The sequence below is a fragment of the Rattus norvegicus genome, chromosome 14 (genome assembly GCF_036323735.1).
Source record: "Rattus norvegicus strain BN/NHsdMcwi chromosome 14, GRCr8, whole genome shotgun sequence".
NCBI lineage: Eukaryota > Metazoa > Chordata > Mammalia > Rodentia > Muridae > Rattus > Rattus norvegicus.
In genome coordinates, this window is record NC_086032.1 from 82,754,149 (window position 1) to 82,776,445 (window position 22,297).

General features: G+C 38.7%; 1 protein-coding gene across 2 annotated transcripts in view; it reads left to right on the plus strand.

Moving 5' to 3' along the window:
- The window catches only part of Morc2 (MORC family CW-type zinc finger 2), a 42,537-nt gene that overhangs the window by 1,705 nt on the left and 18,535 nt on the right, over positions 1-22,297 (plus strand). For both annotated transcript variants that reach the window (XR_005492921.2, NM_001415108.1), the window contains exons 2-6: positions 7,667-7,720; positions 10,644-10,678; positions 18,423-18,491; positions 18,992-19,082; positions 22,033-22,141. Coding sequence is in view for 1 of the 2 variants with exons in the window: in NM_001415108.1 (NP_001402037.1) it covers positions 7,667-7,720; positions 10,644-10,678; positions 18,423-18,491; positions 18,992-19,082; positions 22,033-22,141 (358 nt within the window). In the remaining variant the exon portion in view is untranslated. The remainder of the gene's footprint in view (positions 1-7,666; positions 7,721-10,643; positions 10,679-18,422; positions 18,492-18,991; positions 19,083-22,032; positions 22,142-22,297) is intronic.

The window sequence follows — 22,297 nt, forward strand, 5'->3', positions numbered from 1 at the left end:
TAATCTAGAAGAAAATTGTTTTCACTTACTGGATCAAAGTGATATATTGAGTTGTTTCATCCAAGCGTTTAATAGGAATTCAACAGAACTGCTCTTTGGATCACCAAAATTTGGACCATCTAGCATCAACTGTTGCACATCTTTAGTAACAACCTAGACAACTGGGTTTATAACAAGTGTTTCTAACAACAGCAACAACCAAGATAATGATGACATATAAATGACCAACTTGGAAGAAGAAAGCGTTTGTTAACATTCAGCAAATGATTTGTTTTATCTTTTTTGGCAAATTGGCAGTACATCCAATGTAGTTTATATATGCTAAGGAGGAGTTGAAATTTCTTTAAAGGCCTTGATTTAGGTAGTCTGTTCCCAAATATGTGAAATCATGGAAGCGTGTGTTCATGGTTCTTAAGTGAAGAGATAACATCATATGGTGTGGAATATTTTAGGGTTTATTTTTTTTAGTTTGGAAGCAGGATCTTTTTACCTAGCCCTGGCTGGCTGCAAACTTACTGTTACTGACCAGAGGTCTGCCTGCCTCTGCCTCCTAAATGCTGGGATTATAGGTGTGTGCCACCAAGCCTTTCATTAAGTTATCTTGTCAAAATCTAATCTTTCCATTTACCTGTTACTTTTGGGCTCAAGGTAAGTATTAGAGTACTTGGATGAGGACGTAATGAAAACCCTAAACAGTCTAGTTAGAAGGGCCATCTGCAGAGTAGGACCATTAGACTTCACGTATCATAATAGTACAATAATTTTCTAGTCTTTTGTGATTCCATAATACTTAAAAAAACAAAACAAAACAAACTTCTGAATAGAAAATTTTTCTGAGCGGTGATTTGTAATGCTGAGAGGTTTTATTTTGTATTATTTAGGAAGGCTTGTTTCTTTTGATTGAGGCAGATCAATTTAGAGATAGTACATTGGATACAGATTATGAATTTGGAACCTAGGTCACTGATCAAAGATGTTAGCACGGCCTTTATATTTGAGCTACATAGTAAGAATAAGCAGGTGAAAGCACTTAACTGTTCATGGCTGAGCGTGTTCTATAAAGGGGTCAGATTTGAATTTTGAAGTGACAAAACAAATTTGGAATTATAAATATTCTGAAACTTGGAAGACCCTAAACTGGCCTTCAGAATCTGTCTTATTCCAGCATCACTATAGACTTTCTGCAATAACAGTAGTACCAGCAATTCATTGCCTCCAGCTTCTTACTGTTTTAGTTATAAAGTAATTTCTAAGACAAATCTATAGGTTTAGAATTATTCTTGCCTTGCATTTGAGAAAACTAAGGTTCAAAATAATTAAAGGCTTACAGAGAGGCAGCTGGAAAGGCAAATTAAAGGTACCCAGATTTAAGATAGTATGAATTGACTATAGTACTTAATATTTTTAACCCAATATTGACTGTTACCTTGAAGGTTTTTCTGTCTATAAGGCAGAGAATTTAATTTCCTGATTTATTAGTCTTCCATTTTGGTTTATTTCATTAAACTTTTGAGGATTATCTCTCCTTTGTTATTGTATACATTATTAGTAGTATGTGAACACTCCCAAAGCAAGGAAGTAAACTGAGTTACTTGAATAAGGTGATGTTGAAAAATTTCTGTGAATTTTATCCATGTTGAATTGAAATTAGTGCTTGCTTCAACATAGAAGGATTGGCATATCATTTTGGAAACTCCAAAAGTTTCTTACCTGGACCACAAATTTGATATTTGAAATGATTCTACTTTGAATGTGTCTTGTTTTATTTGAAGAAAACATTTAAATGTAGAACACCACAATGAGGGTGTTTTCCTTTTCTTTTCTTTTCTTTTTTTTTTTTTTCTATTCTTTTTTTTGGAGCTGGGGACCGAACCCAGGGCCTTGGCGCTGAGCCAAATCCCCAACCCCGAGGGTGTTTTTCTTTTAGTCAAGGCATAACTGTGTATGTAGCTCAGGCTGGTTTGGATCCTCATACCCTCCGCCTCTTAAGTGCTGGGATTTCTAGTGTGGGCCTTGGTCAAGTTTTTTGGTTGTTGTTTGTTTTGTTTTTGTCATTATGACTTGATTGGAAGTTCATTCTTTTTTTTCTTTTTTCTTTTTTTTTTTTTCTTTTTCTTTTTTTCGGAGCTGGGGACTGAACCCAGGGCCTTGCGGTTGCTAGGCAAGCGCTCTACCACTGAGCTAAATCCCCAACCCCGGAAGTTCATTCTTAGAGAAGGGTAACACTTTAAAATTTTGTATATGTTGTAATAGTAGAATAGTAGAATGGTTCAACAAGTCAACTCCAGAGAAGGAAAGATTGGTCTGATGGTACCTTCTTTGTTCTGTTAAAAATTGTAAAATGCCAATTTCAGATGTTATAATTAACCATATTTTGAATTATAAAATTAACAGCATTTTATTTTTCTTTTTATGTAGACTTGCAAGCAGGGCCCTGGTTAGAGGGTAGAAATTTTTGTGGTTTTGTGAAAAGCCTGTGCTTAGAAATCTGACAACCCTATATTTGAATGCTGCTTTTCCATGCCTATACACGGGGCAGCTTTTTTTTTTTTTTTTTGAGTACACTGTTGCTATCTTCAGACACACCAGAAGAGGGCATCAGATCCCATTACAGATGGTTGTGAGCCACCATGTGGTTGCTGGGAATTGAACTCAGGATCTCTGGAAGAGCAGTCAGTGCTCTTAACCACTGAGCCATCTCTGTCTTCATTTGTAAGATGGAGCTAATTAATATGTTAGTGTTTGAAGATTATGCTATATAACAGTCAAATGGTGTTTATTACTTTCTTTATATTGTTTATGTAGAGTAATGGAGCCTGTCATTGGTGTTAGACATTAGATAAGTTTTAAAAATATTTTTTGTTTTATGTGTATATCTGCATGTCTGAATATGTAGGACATTCCTGCCTGATACCTACAGAGTTCAGAAAAGGGCTTCAGAGCCCCTGGAACTGGAGCTAGGGATGTTTGTGAGCCACCACGTGGGAACTGGGAACTGAACCTGAGTCCTGTGTAAGAGCAGTATGTATTCTAATGCACTGAGCCATTTCCAGTACCTAAGCAGGTACATTCAGAAAGATATGTTGGAAAGAGTAAACAGGTTTCAATTTTCATGAAAATTAAGTCCTATGATACCTAACTATTGATGGTTATTCTAGGTTATATCTGTATTAAGGCTGGAAACAGGTGCAAGTTCTCAGCCTGAGAAACCTAGTTTCTTTTGCTACACATTTGTTTTATGAGATTATACAAGTTAGGGTTTTCCAATTAAAGGAATCTTAAACTCTTTGGTGGTAGGCTTTGTGCCTGCCATCTTCGGTATAGTGGTAGTAGTAATGTTCCTTTGACATAAGATGCAGATCTTAAGTCATTTGATTTGTTATACTTTTATGTAGTCAAGTGAGCATAATGTTTAATATAAGATAACTTTTTTTTTTATGTCTGTTACTCTTGGAACATTCTGTGACTTGCCTTTGGCATATAGTATTTTGGGGTAGTTTTATCAATGTGAGAAATGTACAGGGACCTGTCAAATCAAAGACTTCTGTATTCCATATGACTTCTGTATTTCGTATGACTTATAAGCCTGCTGAAATATAGGTTGACTATATATTTGTGTGTGTATATACCCATGTATGTATGTATGTATGTATGTATGCATGTGCACACACACTATTTGAATATAAAATGATTCCAGAATTTCTCAGCTGCCACTCCTTCCTCCTCTTCCTCCTCTTTTCTTTTTCTTTTGAGACAAGGTCTCACTATGTAGTTCTGGTTGTCTTGGATGGAACTCATAGAGATTTGCGATTTTCTTTACCTCCCTAGTGCTGAGATTAAAGGTTTGTGCCACTAGCTTTATTTTCTACTAATCAAGGCAATTAACTATTGTCAACAAATTAAAAAACTTGGCAGATGGGGTTGGGGATTTAGCTCAGTGTAGAGGGCTTGCCTAGCAAGCGAAAGGTCCTGGTTTCGGTCCTCAGCTCCGGGGGTGAAAAAAAAAAGCTCGGCAGAAATTTTAATAGCTTTGAGCTTGTGGACAACTCTTTAAATTCAGGTTGACTAACTAGAGAAACCATTTTCTTTACATAACGAGCAAAATATTAGTTTGTTGCTGGAAATGCTGAGCTGGAAAACTGTTTCTTCTGGGTCACAAGTGTAAAATCAGGATTGAAAGTATCAGTTTGTAAAAAGCCTTTGTGTACCTATTAGTTGACTTTGGATAATGTGCAAATGAAACAGGTCTGTGAAGAAGGGGGTTTGGTGTCAGGTGATTTTTGAGACAGGGTAACCCCAGCTGTCCTGGAACTCAGTATATAAACCAGGCTGGCATCAAACTCAGAGATCCATCTGCCTCTGCCTCCTCAGTGCTGGGACTAAAATGTCTACAACCAGACTTGACTTGAGAAATTTTTTTTTTCCTTTTCTTTTTTTTGGAGCTGGGGACCGAACCCAGGGCCTTGCGCTTGCTAGGCAAGCGCTCTACCACTGAGCTAAATCCCCAACCCCGAGAAATATTTTTAAAAATACTTATTTGTTATGTCTAATATGTACAGTGTGCCCTTTGAAATATTTGGCAAAAAAAGAAACTTGCATTTTTGTGTGTTGTTATGATTTTTAAGAAATATTTAGAACAATGGCTTCAGCATTTATAGGTTCCTATCATTTGAGATTCTGAGTATTGTTTCTGATTTTACCAAGAACACAAAGGCCCTTTAATGATACGTACTACTATCCAAAAATACTCCTTAGCAACATTTTAATGTTGATCAGCTTATCTGAAATACGTATGTATAAAATACCACTCTCACTGGTAGCAGCAAAATTTGAGGATTATATGAAACGATTGGATGTAGTGCTTATGGTATTTTTTGTTCTTATGGAAAACAGTATTGTAATTTTCCCCATAATTCTTTTTTTTTTTTTTCTTTTTTTCAGAGCTGGGGACTGAACTCAGGGCCTTGCGCTTGCTAGGCAAGTGCTCTACCACTGAGCTAAATCTCCAATCCCTTCCCCATAATTCTTACTTACAGTTTTACAATCAAAGACCAGAAACATTTTCTTTTTTTGAGATAAGGTCTCACATAGTCCAGATTGACCTGGAACTTGGTAAATCACCAAGGATGACTTTGACCTTCCGATCTTCTTGTCTTTACATCTGAGTTATGGCCATGTACCACCATACCTAGTTTTATCTTGTACATGTTAGTCACGTACCCTACCAACTGAGCTACATTCCCCAACCTAGAAACATCATTTTTTTAAGACAGAAGAATTTGAGCTCTATTTTATAAGTGAATTGGTACTATATTTTGATATGTCTTATTGTTGTACTCCAAAGGCTAATTTTTTGAGATTCATTGACGTATATTAAAGATGTTTGTGTTTAAATAAATGAAAATTATTAAAAATAGAGTTGGCTATTTTATATTTCTAATACACATTCTAGATTGTATAGGAAACTAATTTGATATAATTATCTGGCTTACATCTAACAGGAAGATAGATGACTGAAAACTTGAGAACAAATATTTGAATCCTGTTTTTTAAAAAAATAATTTGAGTCTCTATAGAGATCATCAGGAATTGCCAATGCTGACTATATTTTAAGTCTTCATGGTGAGGTATTGGGATAATTCAGTTAGCAGTAATTACACCTCAGAGAAAACTTAGGATATAGCCACTGTTCAAACCTAGATTCCCCTCTTAATTTTGTTTTAGAGATAGGATCTAGCTATGCAACCTGGACTTGCCTAAAACTTTTCTTTGTCCTCCCTTGGCACTATGGAATTACAGTTTGTGCCATAATGCGTATTGATTGGCTTTTTTGTTTTTTTAGAGTAGGGATCTAACCAAGGCAAGTGCTCAGACACTGAGCTACAGTCTGGGTCTCTGGGTTGACTTTTAATTTACATTATCTTTAACAATTCACTTTAATTTTCCAACCTGTCTGCCTGCCTGCCTGCCTGCCTCTCTTTTTGGTGAGGATTAAGTATAGGGCCTAAGCATGTTCGACAAATACCACACATGCTTATATCCTCAGTTTTTTCCTTAGATACAGTTCTCCCAACCATAAAATTATTCTTAAAGCTACTTCACAACTGTTATTTTGCTACTGTTATGAATCATAAATATTTGTGTTTTCCAGTAATTTAGGGGGGGTTTCAACCCATAGGTTTGAAATTTGAAATGTATTTATTTATTTTTTTGCACAGTATTTTGCCACATAGTCTGGCCTTGAGTTCTTCATCTTACTCTCTCTTCAATGATACAAGGAGATAGAAATATGGGCATTGCTGCCATAACTTGTAGACACTTATTTGTAAAGAGATGATTTTTAAAGGCAAGGTTTCTTTTAGAAATTTAATGTTTCCAGGTCAAATACTTAACATTTGGATTTTAGCCAAAAGAATAATTTGAACTTCATTCCGTAAGTGAAATGGTGATCAAAAAAAAAAAAAAAAGTCTGAATCTGTGTCTTGCTACAATGTATCTCTTGGTTCTACTACCTTTGGATTAACAACAGATATATTTACTGATCTCATGGGAGAAAATTTCTTACTAAAATTCTAGGAAGTGATAATTTTACTTACTAAAAATTCACAGTGGAAAAATGAAGAGTAATTGACAAAAATCAGTTTTTCTGGATAGTTCAGTTAGGAGAAGTTAAACACCAATGGTTTATAGTTTGCTTAGACCAATATAATAAGTGGTTTAAGATCTTAAATGCTAGGTATTAGTGTTATATTTCAATCTAAATTTTTAGAAAATATCATCTTGACTATTGACTGAAACAAAAAAGCAAGAATAATTTATGAAAATTGATTATGGTTTGTGTCTGTTACTCTCTATTTCCTTTAAAAGTCAAGCTGGTTTTCTGGGTGGTTCTTCCTGGACCTGTTCTACTTTATGATTAATGAAGACTGTTATAAGAAAATACATGAATTAAGACAGGGTTAAACTGATCATCTCTTTTAGCAGTTTGTGTTATAAATACCTGAGTGTGATCTGTACCAGTGAAAAGAGAAAACTCATCCTCTTGGGCAGCTTATAAGCAAAAATACTTATTTTTGACTTTCTCAGATGTTGGGTAAAAACCAAGTCTATGTCTAGATCCTTTTTTTTTTTTTTAAATCCTTCTGGAATTTGATGTCTTTTGGGTATCTAGGAGGAAATTAGCTTTTTAAATAGAGACTTCAGTGGTTATCTCCTGGAAGCTTCTGAAAGTTTGGGTTTAGTAATCATATCTTTTCAGAATTCAAGATACTTATTTACTTCTGGGATTATATGTTTATAATTCCTTCTATGTAGAAACTGACAGGTGCTTAAAGCAATGAAAGATAAAATACAGGCATTTTCCCCCGTAGGAAGACTATCACTACTTTTAACAGTGCATATAGAAATTCAAAGATTCCTTAAGGTGGGTTTTTCAATTAAACACAGGAAGAAAGAACATTTCTAGCAAATGGCAGGACTTGATAATTTGAGAGGAATTAGCTCTAGCAAGGCTTGTGTTATGGAGAAGTTTAAATTTAGTACTATGCATCATTAATACACGTGGGGATTTGGAATTTTTTTCTAAAGCCTCTTAAATGTTTTATAACTTTAAAACTCATGTTCAGTTCATAATACTTTTGTTGACTCTTAACATTTATTATTTCAGAACCACTCATGAATTCTTATTTGGTGCTCTTGCTGAACTGGTTGATAATGCAAGGTACGTAGTCTTCTAACCTATAATTGCTTAGAGTGGGACTTTATGTATCATCAATACTTTTGCTCTCAGATGACTTGAGAGAAAGACATTTTTGTTCTATTTGTTGTAACTCCTAAGAGACTTGTTAGCAAGAAGTATTTTTATTAGCACAGTAATTGATACTTTTCTTGATTACCTTAAATTCATTCATTGCTCTTTGTGATCTAACCTAAAAATAGGAAACTATCCACTTCTAAACCACCCTCCCTTGTGATTAGAGTGTGATAATTGTGAAAAGTAGGGAGTTAAGTTAGGAGATTCAAACTGATGGGACACATTATATTTGTGCTGCTAAGATGTTATACCACTGAATGCCTTTAAAACTAGGCCAGAGTTTTACATCTCCCAAATACATGGTTTCATTGCAGGTAGCTTTAATCTTCCATTGTGGGTTGTTTGTTGGTCATTTTGAAATAGGACCTCACTGTATAACTCTGGCTGGCCTGGTACTCACTGTGAAGACAGAGCAGGGTGACTGAATTTACAGTGCTCCACTGACCTCTTCTTCTCATGTGCTTGTGCTGTGTGCTATTATGCCTGGTCTTGTATCTTCCATTGTTAGCAGCAGTGTTTGGAAGGAATCATGTTTCAGCATTCATATATTGTATTCTTAGTGTTAAACGAATATACATATTACTGTATAAGACCAAATAAAAGTTGGGGTTTGTTCACAAAGACTAGTTCAAATAAAGATTCTATTTATAGTTATATTATAAAAATATAATATTAGTTTTATTGAATGTAAACTAACACTCAGATGTATTATTTATTGACTAGTGTTGATAACTAGTGAAGGAAGAGGAGGTAATGGTCGATTGTATAATTTGGAACATCCTCAGTTAGTGAACTGATGAATTAATTCTTAATGTCTTTTCAGCAGACATATACTGTTAGTACTTTTTGTTTTTTGAAACAGGCCTTACTGTATAGCATAGACCCTCCTGCCTCAGTCTCTTGAGTGTTAGCATTACAGATATGTGTTATACTTTTTTAATTTTGCTTTTACTACTGTTTGACACCTGCTTATGGAGATGTACTAGATGACACATTGTACAACTACAAAATTCCCATTTTGTTTTAATTCTGATTAGTTCATAATTTTACCATTCAGTTAAAAAATGTAGCTTCATAGAATTATGTTTGCATTTGCTGCTTATTACTTTAGTGGAACTATGATGTGCTGCTGTGGCAGGTAATTTTTTTGAGATAGGGTCTCATGTAACCCAGACTGGTGTCAAACTTCGTGTGTTGTTAGGGATGGCCTTAAGCTTCCAATTCTCCTGCTCCTTTCTGAGCACTGGGGTTACTCAGTTCCCAGGCCCGCGTCGCTATGTCCAATGTCAGGTTAGGGATCCAGCCCAGTGTTTTGTGCATGATAAGCAAGCACTGTACCAACTGAACTACATTCTCACTTCCTCAGCCTCGTATGTTAAAATATGTTTATGCCTTTGAGAATAGGTACATATGCAGGTATGCGTATCTTCTTTGTTTTATGTTTTTGGTGCTAGGATTGAACCCAGACCTTACATGTGCTAAGCATGTAGTCTACCACTGATCTACATCTCCAGAGCTATGTGAAGTTTTAGTGGAATTTTTTTTTTCCATTTAAAACCAATAAAAGTATGCCTGCCTTTTTGTCTGTACTTAATAGAACTGTAATTCCAGGCCTTTAAAGAGGTTATTATTTATGACAAGTTTGCATACTTCAACTGATTGCTGGAATCTAATGAGATTTCTTTCAAGATTAGGGAAGATAAAATTGTGGTCTCAGGACTGATTTGTTCATTACAATATTTGTCACAGATCAAGGTTCTCTGGTGGGTTATACTTCTTCAAATGTTGAGAAGAAGGAAAAACACATGTTGGAACATCTTTTTATGATTGTAGTAAAATGAGTGAAAGAAACAAATATTTGATCTTGGTGTGTGTGCTTGCGCGTGTGTGCGTGCACAGGGGTGTGATGTGTGTGACTGCTGTTCAAGAATGAGACCTGAGTCCCAGCACTCATAAAAGCCTGGCCTGAGAGTGCATGCTTGTAACTCCAATGCTTGAGGATGAGGAAAGGAGAAAAGAAACCCTCTGGTACTTGCTGGCTAGCCACTTTAGTTGAGTCTTCAAGATCCAGTAAAAATAAGGTAGAAGGTTCAGTAAGATGGCTCAGTCTGCCGCTAAGCTGATGACCATTTTGAATACACACGGTAGAAGGAGAGAACCACTCTTCCAAATTGCTGTCTGACTTCTGTGCTCCAGGACCATGCACAGTAGCACACAACACAACAAGTAAATGTAGACAGAAGGAAAAGGGAGAGCACATGTAAGGGGGACACTCGGTATCAACCTTCAGTCTTCACATGTATACTTGCCCAGGTACATTCACACATACATGAACATATACATGCTGTGTACATATACATATATAATAATGAACGATTTTTATAGTGAAATCAACATTAAATATATCTAGGGAGGTTGACATAGTACAAGTTATAGAATGTGCACTAACACGCACAAATCCTATGTTTTATCTCTAGCAGTGTATCTATGGAGCATGGTAGTGCACACTTGTGTTCTCAGTGCTTAGGAGGCTGAAGCGGGAGGATTTGAAATTCAAGGCCATTCCTGGCTATATAGTGAACACGGAGCTGCTAGGATGTATGAAACTGTTAATAATGTATCCAGGTCCTATGTGTCATGTATCCTAAATAATTTGGAGTGCTTGAAATAGTTCATGCATATGTCAGGGAAATTATGTAATCATGTAAAAAAAAAGTCTTTTATAGCTTGAATAATTCAAAATAGTATGCATTGCACTGTGCATTTGCTGATTGATAGTTCATATTCTCATTTGTATTTCAAGGGTTTTTTTCCCCCTTTAATTTTGCAGAGATGCTGATGCCACCAGAATAGACATTTATGCTGGTAAGCCAGACTTTAGACCTTACATTGCTAAGCTTTCTTTTTTTAATGTACTTGTTTTGTTTTTTTTTACTGTGGTTAAGGTTTCTGGAGCCTGGAGATGGCAGAATTTCTTCGTGTTATAGGTGGAAATGGCGCATTTCTGATCATATATGTCTTAGAACCTAGAAGATTTATGAGGATAGTGGAACAAAATAGTGGGAAGTAAAATGACCCAGTATTTCTCATCTTCCTAGAAGGCAAGATATTGTTGGAATTAATCCCTCACTACTCTTGGTAGCAGAGGTCCCTCCCTGAAAAGTTGCCGATGTAGCAGCAATAACTTGTAATTGGTTTATAGAGATGTCGAGACCATGTATTAGTCAGGATGCTCTAGAGTGATAGTAATTAATAGAAGGAATACACACACACACACACACACACACACACACACACACATATATATATATATATGGGGGATTTATTAAAATGATAAAATGATATAGAGGCTACAATCCTCTTTGGGATTCCCCCAGTCCAACAATCCCAATCCAACAATGGCTGACTGTGAATGGAAGGAGGATCCAAGAATCTAGTAGTCTCTCAGTTCACAAGACTGGATGTCTTCGCTAGTTTTCAGTGTACACTGGAATCCCAAAGAGGTAGGTTCTAATGGCAGTGAAGGAATGGATGTGCTAGCAAGATGAGGACAAACAGGCAAAGAGCAAAAGTTTCTTCTGTCTTCCATGTCTTTATATAAGCTTCCAGCAGAAGGCATGACTCAGATTAAAGGTGTATATTCCTGCCTCAAGATTCAGATCAAATTCATGTGCCTTTATGTCTCAAAGGTTCAGACTAGAAGTGGATCCACCCACTTCAAACCAAGCAGAAAATCCCTCACAGGTGTGACCTCTAATTTCGAATTCCAGTTAATTCTAGATGTAGTCAAGTTGACAACCAAGAACAGCCATCACAAGTCCACCCTTGTCAACTTGTCACACATTCATCTCTCTTTATGTTGTGATTAATTTCCAAGTGAAAACAATAACCAGGTCATAATAGCCTAAATCATAACTATCCCACATATAATTGCAAGCATATTATATATTTAACAAGGTCATAATTACACCTAAAATGATATAACTATCCTTTGTAAAACCTCAAACTGATTATAAATTTAGAATAGGTGGAGATGTCCCTTGGGGGACATTGTTTTAGTATCTCAAACTTAAATATAATAACCATTAGTATTTCTTAATTGAAGTCATTGCAGGATAAGAAAATTGAAAGAAAACACAAATATCTGAATGAACACATTCTTAACAAAATATGATAAAAACACTTATGTCAATTATAACCCTTGTTTCCATAATTGGCCATGTGGCCTTACCTGGTATTTATAACTACCTTTTTCTACTACCCATTCTGTTCCACCCCTATCAAGCATCTCATTGGGTCTTGCTTTTTTTTTTCCCTCTTGAAGGAAGAAGTGACTCATATCTTCATTCCTGAAGGATCTGTGCCTGCATTAAGCTGTTGTTATTCCCCATTGACTTAATCACAGGACCTGGTAGCACCAAGAGACACCCTAAAAGATCTTCTGCATTCCAGACACAATTCTTGTGACCTCCATTGTGCAGAAGCATTCCAATTTCCCCCATGGTGATTTGGATCAGTCACCTCTCCTAACAATGTTACTCTTTTTTTTTTAGCTTGTTGGTTTAAAGGCATTAGAAGCCCAAAGTGGCCAGGAGGAAGAATGAGCTTCTAGTTCAATGACGTGTTTGTTTTATCTCCCAGTAGAAACATTCCCCATTCTGAAACCAAAACTTCCAGGACAGCAGAACTTAGGGTTGCAAGAAGAGTAGACAAATTTTTGTAATGGGGTCACTAGTGGTGATAGTGAGTGGAACTATTACTCTCTTTTCACCCCTTGATTCCTGGACCCATGAATTCTGGCAGTGCGAGAAACTGTACCATATATTGTATTGGATACTGATTCAAAGCATATACCGCCTTCTGGAAACCTTGCCACAGCCCTCCAGGCTGTAGCCACTTAATTGACAGTGCAATTCTTCCAAGGCCATTCCATCAGTATTGTAGGGAACATGGTAAGACCAGTGGATTCCATGGTTGTGGGCCCATTGTTGCCCTCTCTGGCTGTGAAGTGAATTGCTTGATCAGAAGCAATACTGTGTGGAATACTATGATGGTGGTTAAGGCCTTTCTCTAAGTCCATGTACGGTGGTTTTGGCAGAACCATTATGTGCAGGAAAGGCAAATCCATAACCAGAATAAGTATCTACTTTAGTAAGGACAAAGTTGTCTTTTTCAGAGGAAGGGGTCCAATGTAGTCAACCTGCCACCAGGTCACTGTCTCTGGTCACCCCAGGAATGATTCCATATCTGGGGCTCAGTGTTGATCTCTGTGGTTGGCAGATCTGGCACTCAGCAGTGGCTGTAGCAAGGTCACTTGTTGAATGGTAATTGATACTGTCAAGCCCATGCGTAACCCCATCCCTGCCACCAAGGCCGTTTTGTTTGTGGGCCTATTCATCAATGACAGGAATGGCTAGAGAAAGAAGCTGACTTGGACAGTCATTCTGTCTACTTGATTATTGAGCTTCTTCTCTGTAGAACTCACCTTTTGGTGAGCATTTACATGGAACAGAAGTATCTTCATATAATTTGTCATTTGGAGAGATCTAGCCATATACTTCTTCCCCAGATGTCTTTCTCACCAATTTTCTAATCATGCTCTTTTCAGGTCCCTGATCATCCAGCCAGTCCATTGGCTACAATGAGCAACTATACATTTTCTATTTCTCCTTCAGAGAAAGTCATTGCTGGTTTAGTAGACAATGAGGGTTTAATTTTCTCAGTCTAGGGTGAAAAGGCAGTATTTTAAGGAGTGAGGCTAAGAGTACCACTTAAGTGAAAAAAACCCTTGAGAATCAGAAGGTTCAATAGGGTCCTCCCACACATCCCAATCCGAAGTTAAAGGATCCCATTCTCTACTAAGTAATGCCCTTTAACTATGGACCCTCTGACTCTGGGACTTAAATTTTCATTGTTGGCTTGCCAACTTTATAATGAGGGCTTCAGTTTGATTTTCCCTAACTTGAGCTCTGTGGCTTCTGGAGAGAAAACTTTCTTCTAGGCACACTTAGAAACTTCTAGGCTGTTTATGCACATCTGGAACTGGTCAGTTTATCACTGAGTTCTTTTTTGCCCTTCACCGTATTCTGAGATCTAGAAGCTGGTTGATTTTATCATGGAGCAGCCCTATCCTTTGTTAGTTACCCGTAGATAAATTGCATAACAACCAGCATTATCCTGTTCCTTACTTTCCCCAAACTGTCACAGTTTTAGATACAGGGTCACCAAATCTATTACTACTCACAATTGGAAGGTCAGTATAGTCAAATGCATTTATCTCCTTAAGTTCATAAATAGTTCATACCATGGGCTTTTAGTGCCCTTCACCCCCCTAGGAGACAGGACCGTTGGAGAAGCTTTACTTCATCCTTATACTTCTGTTGTTCTGGAGCTACTTCTGGTACCAAAACTTGTATTAGTCAGGGCAAAAGACATCAAAAGCTCTGTCTTCCATGTCCTTATATAGGCTTCCAGATAGAAGGTGTGGCCCAGGTTGAAGGTATGTGTCCCTGCTTCAAGATTCAGATCAAAGTCAGATGCCTTTCTACCTCAAAGGTCTAGACTAGAAGTAGATCTACCCACTTTAAACCAAGCAGGAAATCCCTCACAAGTATGCTCTTCATTTCTGCATTCAACTTGAATATATTTGGAAGTAACTGGAATAGAAATCATAGACCACCTCTTTGAAGTGTTGGGCTTAAAACTGGACACTGTGGCAGCCTCTGCTATTTTGCTTAGTTGGCTCTGCTGTTATATTTTAAGGTCATCTTTCTCCCAGAGTGATGGCAACAGTGAAAGGGCTTATAGGCATTATCATTCTCCTTTTATTTTTAAATAGTTTGTGTTCTGCCTATTCAGTATTTATAGCAATACCCTTTTTGGTCATTTTAATACTAAAACCTTGAAAAATAGAATTGAATCCATTCTTTTTTTCTTCTTCTTCTTCTTTTCATTTTTCTTTTTTTCGGAGCTGGGGACCGAACCCAGGGCCTTGGGCTTGCTAGGCAAGCGCTCTACCACTGAGCTAAATCCCCAACCTCGAATCCATTCTTAAATCCAATTTGGTTAATGTGATATATTTTATTGATATTCTTTTCTGAAATCTGGAAGGTTTTTGGTCATGTTTTGAGCAATGCTTAGCTTTTGGAAATCTGTGTTTATGTGGAACATAGTTATCAGATAGCCCTCTTTATGGAATCACTTGATAGTGGGAATAAAGCCCAGAACCATTAGAGTTGTATTATTAGGAAGACTTTCTAGAAAAGATGAGGCATTTGGACTAAGTTATTTGGAGAAAACAAAGCATTCAGAATACCTACATAACAGCTATCCTGCCCAAATTCTGAAAGCCTTCTGTTAAAGAGTGCCAAATTGGTTTTGTTATTGTTACTTGTTTTTGGTTTTAGACAGGGACACACTAATTAGTTTTTTACTCTTAGATGAAAGTAACAGAAAAAGTAGTACAGTAAGAGACTTCAGGATAATGATTGCCAAATCTCCTACATGGTGCCATCTTCCCAAGCTATAGCTGAGTTTGCTTGTAGGAATGTTGGCAGTTAGCTCTCAAAGAAACAGCGAATATTCAAACTATTGTCCTGAGGATTAAGAAAAATGAGCCTCTACTTCAAGTGTTACTGAAGGGACACATCCTCATAGCTTGAGTTCTTATAAAGAAAAGATCATCTTTGTTCCCTTCGACCACCTTCTTTGGGTAAATTTTAGAAGGAAATCCAGAAAAATTAGATTATAAATAGAGTGCTCAGTGTGCTTCCTATTTGCCTTTGGAAAAGTCCAGAGGGTGAGATGAAGCCTTTGCTCTAAGAACCTAATATCCAATTGAAGAAACAGCACATTACAAATGGTTACAGACAGATAACTAGACCTCTAGGGAGCAATCATGACAGTAAGAATCTGGGCATTGGGGGGTTGGGGATTTAGTTCAGCGGTCCCCAGCTCTGAAAAAAAAAAAAGAAAGAAAGAAAAAAAAAAGAAACCCAATAAAGAATCTGGGCATTGTGGTTCATGCCATTAATCCCAGCTCTCTGGGGGTAGACAGGAGGATCACTTCAATTGTCTCTGCTACATGGAGAGTTCCAGGCCAACTCTGACTCTGTGGTCATACAGCACTTGTAAGCTGCATGAAGAAACTTGTAAAAAAAATTCTCTCTCTCCTCTGTCTTTCTCTCTCTCTCTCTCTCACACACACACACACACACACACACACGCGCGCGCGCGCACACACACACATGTGCACACACACATATGCACACAGCATGGGGACATATGGAGGGCAGAAGAGAGCATTAGATCGTCTAGAGTTGGAGTTTTAGAGTTTTAGGTGGTTGGTGAACCACCATTGTGGTTCCTGGGAACTAGAATTGGGCCTTCTATAAGACACTATATGCTTTTTCTTTTTTTCTTTTTTCTTGTTTTCGGAGCTGGGGACTGAACCCAGGGCCTTGCGTTTGCTAGGCAAGCGCTCTACCACTGAGCTAAATCCCCAACCCCGACACTATATGCTCTTAACCATTGAATTATCCCTCTAGCCCCATAGAAAAAAAAATTGAGATAAATCTTTGAACTGGGAGAACTTGAAACCACAGTTGAAGTTATACCTCTGCTAAAATAGTTTGGCAGTTACCCTAACACAAGGGTCTAGAAAGTAACTTCTTAGGTATTATTCAAGGAATTTCAGTGGTCTTGGGACTTTTCAAATTTATATGGCTCCAGTTTTTAAACCCCAAATCAGTCTTCACATAATTATAGCATAGTTTACATTAGTCTGTGTAGTGTCCATCTCTGGACGGGTCTGAGACAGTGCTACCATCATGCTCTGTACTTTACCCAGTTTGAGGCTTCATTAGACACTGCTTTTTATAGATGGAAAATTGGAAGACTTTTAATACTTTAAAGACAGGAGCAATAAAAATCCGTGTTCCTACTTGCCACGTTTCACTGGCTTACCTAGGTTTTGATAAGAGGTACTACCTTAGGGAGAAATGTTCTCGTCTACAGGATCTTCCAGGAAGAGCCTCCTTCTTGAACTTTTTTTTTTTTTTTTTTTTTTGGTTCTTTTTTTCGGAGCTGGGGACCGAACCCAGGGCCTTGCGCTTCCTAGGTAAGCGCTCTACCACTGAGCTAAATCCCCAGCCCCTCCTTCTTGAACTTTTAAGAGGCATTTTAATGAAGGTTCAGCCTCCTGAACATTGAGTGATACTTGAAAATCTCTGTGCTTTATGGTCCATCTAAAACAGTATTTTAATTCACATTAGTTTGTTCATTTAGCAGAGGGTAGTCATGACTCATTTAGTTTTACCCTGAGGGGAGGACAAAAACCATTTAAAACAGATTTGTCAGGATAGATAATTGTACAACGTGAACTGAAGCTTGGGCTCTTCTTTAGGGAGTAGGCTCCAAAGTAGCCTTGGGCTTGACTGTCTTACACAGACTTCCTCCTTTTTATTAGATTTGTTCTTGTCAACTTTTACTCTTGTGCTGAGCAGTGGACCATGAGCAACATGTCTACTGAGAGGTTGATGTTAGTGTTCTTTACATGGTTTGTTTGCGTTCCCTGCTTCCACTTCTGCCTCACTCCCTTCTCTATTTTATATCTACAGATCTGATTCCCACTGATTAGGTAGGCTTCATTGAGTTAAAGGGCACCTTGATACTTGGTATGGTCTTTCCCCTTATTTAAGAGTCTTCTCCATTGTCACGACCTGCTCTGAGTTGCCACTCGACGCTGCATAAGACAGTCACTAAGCACATTGCTCATCTGCTTACTGGTAGCCACAGCCTGTTGTGTCTCTTTCCCGTTAGCCAGGAAGCCCTGCCACAGCAGCTCTGTATCTTCTCACTAGAGGACTGTAGTTCTGATCGGCAGGTCCTGCCCAGAACCAAGAATCTCTTGCTGCGTCTTTTTTTTTTTTTTTTTGATTTTTTTTTTTTTGGAGCTGGGGACCGAACCCAGGGCCTTGCGCTTCCTAGGCAAGCGCTCTACCACTGAGCTAAATCCCCAACCCCTCTTGCTGCGTCTTACATCATCTCTTCCTTTCAAGGGCCTATATCTAGGAGAGGATATGACACAATCTGCATTTAATCTAGTAGTGATCATATGTAAACATAGTAATTCATTGTTTAGGTGGCAGCTGCCACCATTGTACTCATCCCCATCTGGCATCATTTTGAATATTACCTCAGACTTAAACCACACAGGAAGAAACTGTTGAGTTTGAACAGTTGGTGAGGATAGTACAGAGTAGACTACTCAGATGACTTGAGGTACATGGCATTGGGCAGATGTAAGAGCTGTAAAGAGAGGAGACGTGCATATATAAAAGATAGGCATATTCAGTAGTCGAGTGTGGTTCAGTACTGGCCCCTTCCAATAGATTTTTGGGAGTTTTGTTGTAAGTTAGAAAGCCCCAGAGAAGCTTCACATCCTCAAGTGCCCTGATGTTTAATTCATACTAGCTTAGTACTTTTGGAAGAAACTAGATTTGACCTAACTCTTTTTACCAGGCTTCACTTTGGTTCACCTTCTGTTCATACCCAGGCTGTCGCCCTGTAAGTGGTAACAGCTGAATAATGGCAGCCGCTTCTTTTATAGAGAGGCGGGAAGACCTTCGAGGAGGATTTATGCTTTGCTTTTTGGATGATGGAGCAGGAATGGATCCGAGTAAGTGGTTATATGATGATTGTTTTGTGGAGCATAACAATTTATTATTAAAGTTTTTTTGTGACCTCACTGTTGTGGCTAGAGGATCCACCTGGGGAATGAAAAGCCTGTTGCAACATCTCAGCTTAATTACACTGTGTGTTTGCCGGGTCTTGTCCTAACAGGGGAGGTGTTCAGATAACATGAGTGTCAACCTGAAATCAGTTAGATTACTGTTCTCTTGACAATACATTAATCAGCTTGTCCAACATCCTAGAGCCATAACTACTGAGGCTTCTTCCCCTGAGATTGTTTCCCATGTTTTGGTAACAACACAGGACACTGGTGGTATTGATGGGCCAAGCAAGGATGTCCTTCTTATGCCTCATGACTAAATTTCCTTGGAGAGAGGTTTTGCTGGCATATAGCCATGCTTGTATTTAACCTGACTCATGTTGCTAACTTTGAGAGGTCCGAGAAACTAATGCTAACTTTTTATTTTCTCTTGTCTACCATTTGAGGTGATGCTGCTAGTGTGATCCAGTTTGGGAAGTCAGCCAAAAGAACTCCCGAGTCCACCCAAATTGGGCAGTATGGCAATGGATTAAAATCGTACGTATATTGGAAGCTTGGCATAGGGCTAGGCACAAAATCACATGGTGCGTTCTCGCTGTCCTTCTTTTTGTCCCTCTAGGACTATAAAATCTGAAGCAATAGGCGAGTCAGAAAGGAGTAGTAATGCGGGTAATTAACCAACCGTAGCTGAATTTGCTCAGTATATTGATTAGTACGAATATCTAAAACATTATTCTCTAGAGCTCTCTCTCTTTCTCCTATTACTGAATATTATTTATATCTGTGGTTGAAGGTATGGGTGGTTTTCTTCTGGGGTTGGGGCATATCCGAGATGTCAAGGGAATCACTTCACAATCTTATCAGTATGCTTGTGCCAGAAATACAGGCTTCCTGGAGCAAACTGTCTTATGTGGACATCTTGCAAAGCCATATAGCAGGAGATCCATCTGATACCTTTAATCTGTTGATCCCTCAGACCTTGGTTTCCATTGTTTAGTGCTTAGAGTGTGTTGTTCTGTTTTGGAGTGGAGCCCTGAGAGAAGGGGTTTCTATTCTGAAGTCGCTATCTCCATCTGCACAGAGCCTTTTGGTGGAGTGAGGGTTAGTGGAGTTGGAGTTTGTGCAGATGGAATTGAGTTGTGTTCCTGTCCTGCTGTGGAAACATGTTGTTTATTTTGGAAAAGGTCGTGGTTTGATCTGTCAACAACCTTGATTGGGCCTCAAGTGCATTGTGCTTTGGGTGTGGAGGAGAGAGTGCTTCCAAAGAGTCCAGGTGCTTGGTTCCTGGGCTTTGATTTCTCAGCACAGGAACCAAATGCTAATAATAAGCACTTACTCATGTACGAGGAGGCACTGTGCTAAACTTCATATGGATGATACCACTTTAGCCCATGTTGGGTGGGCTTTATTAACATTCTCAAATAAAAAAGTTGAGATGTATAGGAACTGACTTGCCTGAGTGTACAGGTGTTCCTATGAGAGTGGAGATATGAGCCAGCTCTTTCTGATTAGAAAATGGAAGTGGTTGTCCATTTCACTTTGGTCAGACAAAGGTTCAGATCTTAATCTATCCATTTAGTCACTAAAGTTGTGACTTCTTGTATATGATCAGACTTATCAAGAGTTAAGGATCAAGTGCTCTTACTGCTTTGAGAGTTCCTAATCTGTGATCACAGTGGGAGCTTTCCCCAGAGGATTCTGAAAAAGTTATCTAATTCCTATGAACCTGGGGTCTTGATAGTCCTTCGCAGACTTAGCTTTAACTTTCTGATGTTTCCTAACCTAAAAAATGAGGTTCTAACTTCTGAAATTCTCCCTCAGGGGCCAGTAAAACGTGACTGAGAAGTGCTTAGAAGACGGAGAAGGGACTTGTACAGAGTTAGAATGCAGTTGTCACATGTTTAGGAGGTTTTTATGAAGGTCTCGTTGAATTGGAGCCATCTAGTGTTCAAAGTTCAGAAGTTAGGTGAGGTGATTTATGGAAAGCATGGGATCGATTGAGCAAGGAAGGTGATGTTTTAGAGTTTCTGGTAATCAGACTCTATAATCAGGATCAAAACCACAAACAAACAAAAAAAAGGTATGAAGAAAGTTTTGCCAAATTTGTGTGAGGGCAGTGCTGTCCACAAGCTGTGGGGAAGGAAGGAGCATACTGAGGTTTAAGGAAAATGAGTCCTGTCATCAGGAAAGAGAATTGACAGCCCTGAGGGTATCTATGGAGTGTCTTGGGAGTTTTCAAGAGTGCCTGGGAAATGGGATGTGACATTCATTTGTATGCCTGACATGCCAGGCTGGATTGTATGTAGAGATTAATGAGGCTTCTACCATTGTCTTTTCTCAGGGGCATTGTAAGGACTAATGAGATAATAGCCATAAAACTTAGAAGCTGTTCAGAAAAATATGGAACTAAATAGCCTCATTGTTGAGTAGATAGTCTTTCTACTGCTGCTTCATACTTCTGCCCTGCCCTGTGCGGCCAGGAAAAGCCTGTCTCTACCTGTTCTGTAGAAGGATTAACATGGCCTAACAGGAAGGAAGCCATTGGTTCCATTTAGACTTTTGCCAGATGAATTTTGTTTTCCATTGATTTTGGGGATTGAATCCAGGCTCTTGCACATGCTAGGCAAAGGTTCCACCACTCTGCTCTATGCCAAGCTTTTTAAATTTCTGCCTTGTTGAAGACAAACTCAGGGCTATAGAGTAAGCTCAAAATAGCAAAGCAGTTCTGAGACAGAGAATGGCTAGAGTTACTAGACGTGGATATAGGCCATGCTCTTCAAAGATCAAATTAGCATTTGTATTTGGTAAGTGTCTCAGTCAAGTTTTGAAAGACTTCTGACACTTCTCTGGACAGTGTTGGTATTTGATGAGTGGACAGGAAGGGATTTTGTGTTAGTGAAGGAAGGACAGGATAGGAAGAGGGTGTGGCCCCAAAAGATGATGATGAATTGAAGGTGTCAGCTGCAGGAGTGAAATTTGATAACGTCACAGAAGACCACATGGGCCCAGAGATCAGGCATGTTCATTTGTTAGGGTTGTGGCAGTAAGCTGGGAGGGTCGCTAAGCCAGGGCTTGGGGCCTTTGTAAGTATATTCTAGAGGGATTGTGAGTAACCCAAAATCCTGAATGAGGGAAGTTTGCTCAAGGGGGTTATAGGTTATAGACTAAGGAATTAGAGACCCTTAAGAAGGCACGGCCTGGGGGCTGGGGATTTAGCTCAGTGGTAGAGCGCTTGCCTAGGAAGCGCAAGGCCCTGGGTTCGGTCCCCAGCTCCGAAAAAAAGAACCAAAAAAAAAAAAAAAAAAAAAAGAAGGCACGGCCTGGAGTGCTTGCTGAGTGGCAGGGAACAAGGGCTGTTGGGACTCTGGGGTATTGGCGCTCTTGAGAAGAGCTCTCTGATCAGCTTCAGTTATGCCTGGAAGGTGTGCTCCCTTTTCAGATGAGCTTCAAGTCCTTGGGGAATAATTGTTTTCTGTTTCCCTTTCAGGGGCTCAATGCGGATTGGGAAGGATTTTATCCTCTTCACTAAGAAGGAAGATACCATGACTTGCCTCTTCCTGTCTCGAACCTTTCATGAGGAAGAAGGCATTGATGAAGTAAGTTTTATCCTTGTGGCCTGAGTTGCTACTTGACTTTTACTGGGTTTGTCTGTGGTTCTGGGCTCCTTGGAGCTGTAGAATTAGAGCAGTGCCTGCTATTACAGGATGAGATGGGTGGATGCATTGGTTGGTTGGAAGGTGGTAAGGCAGATA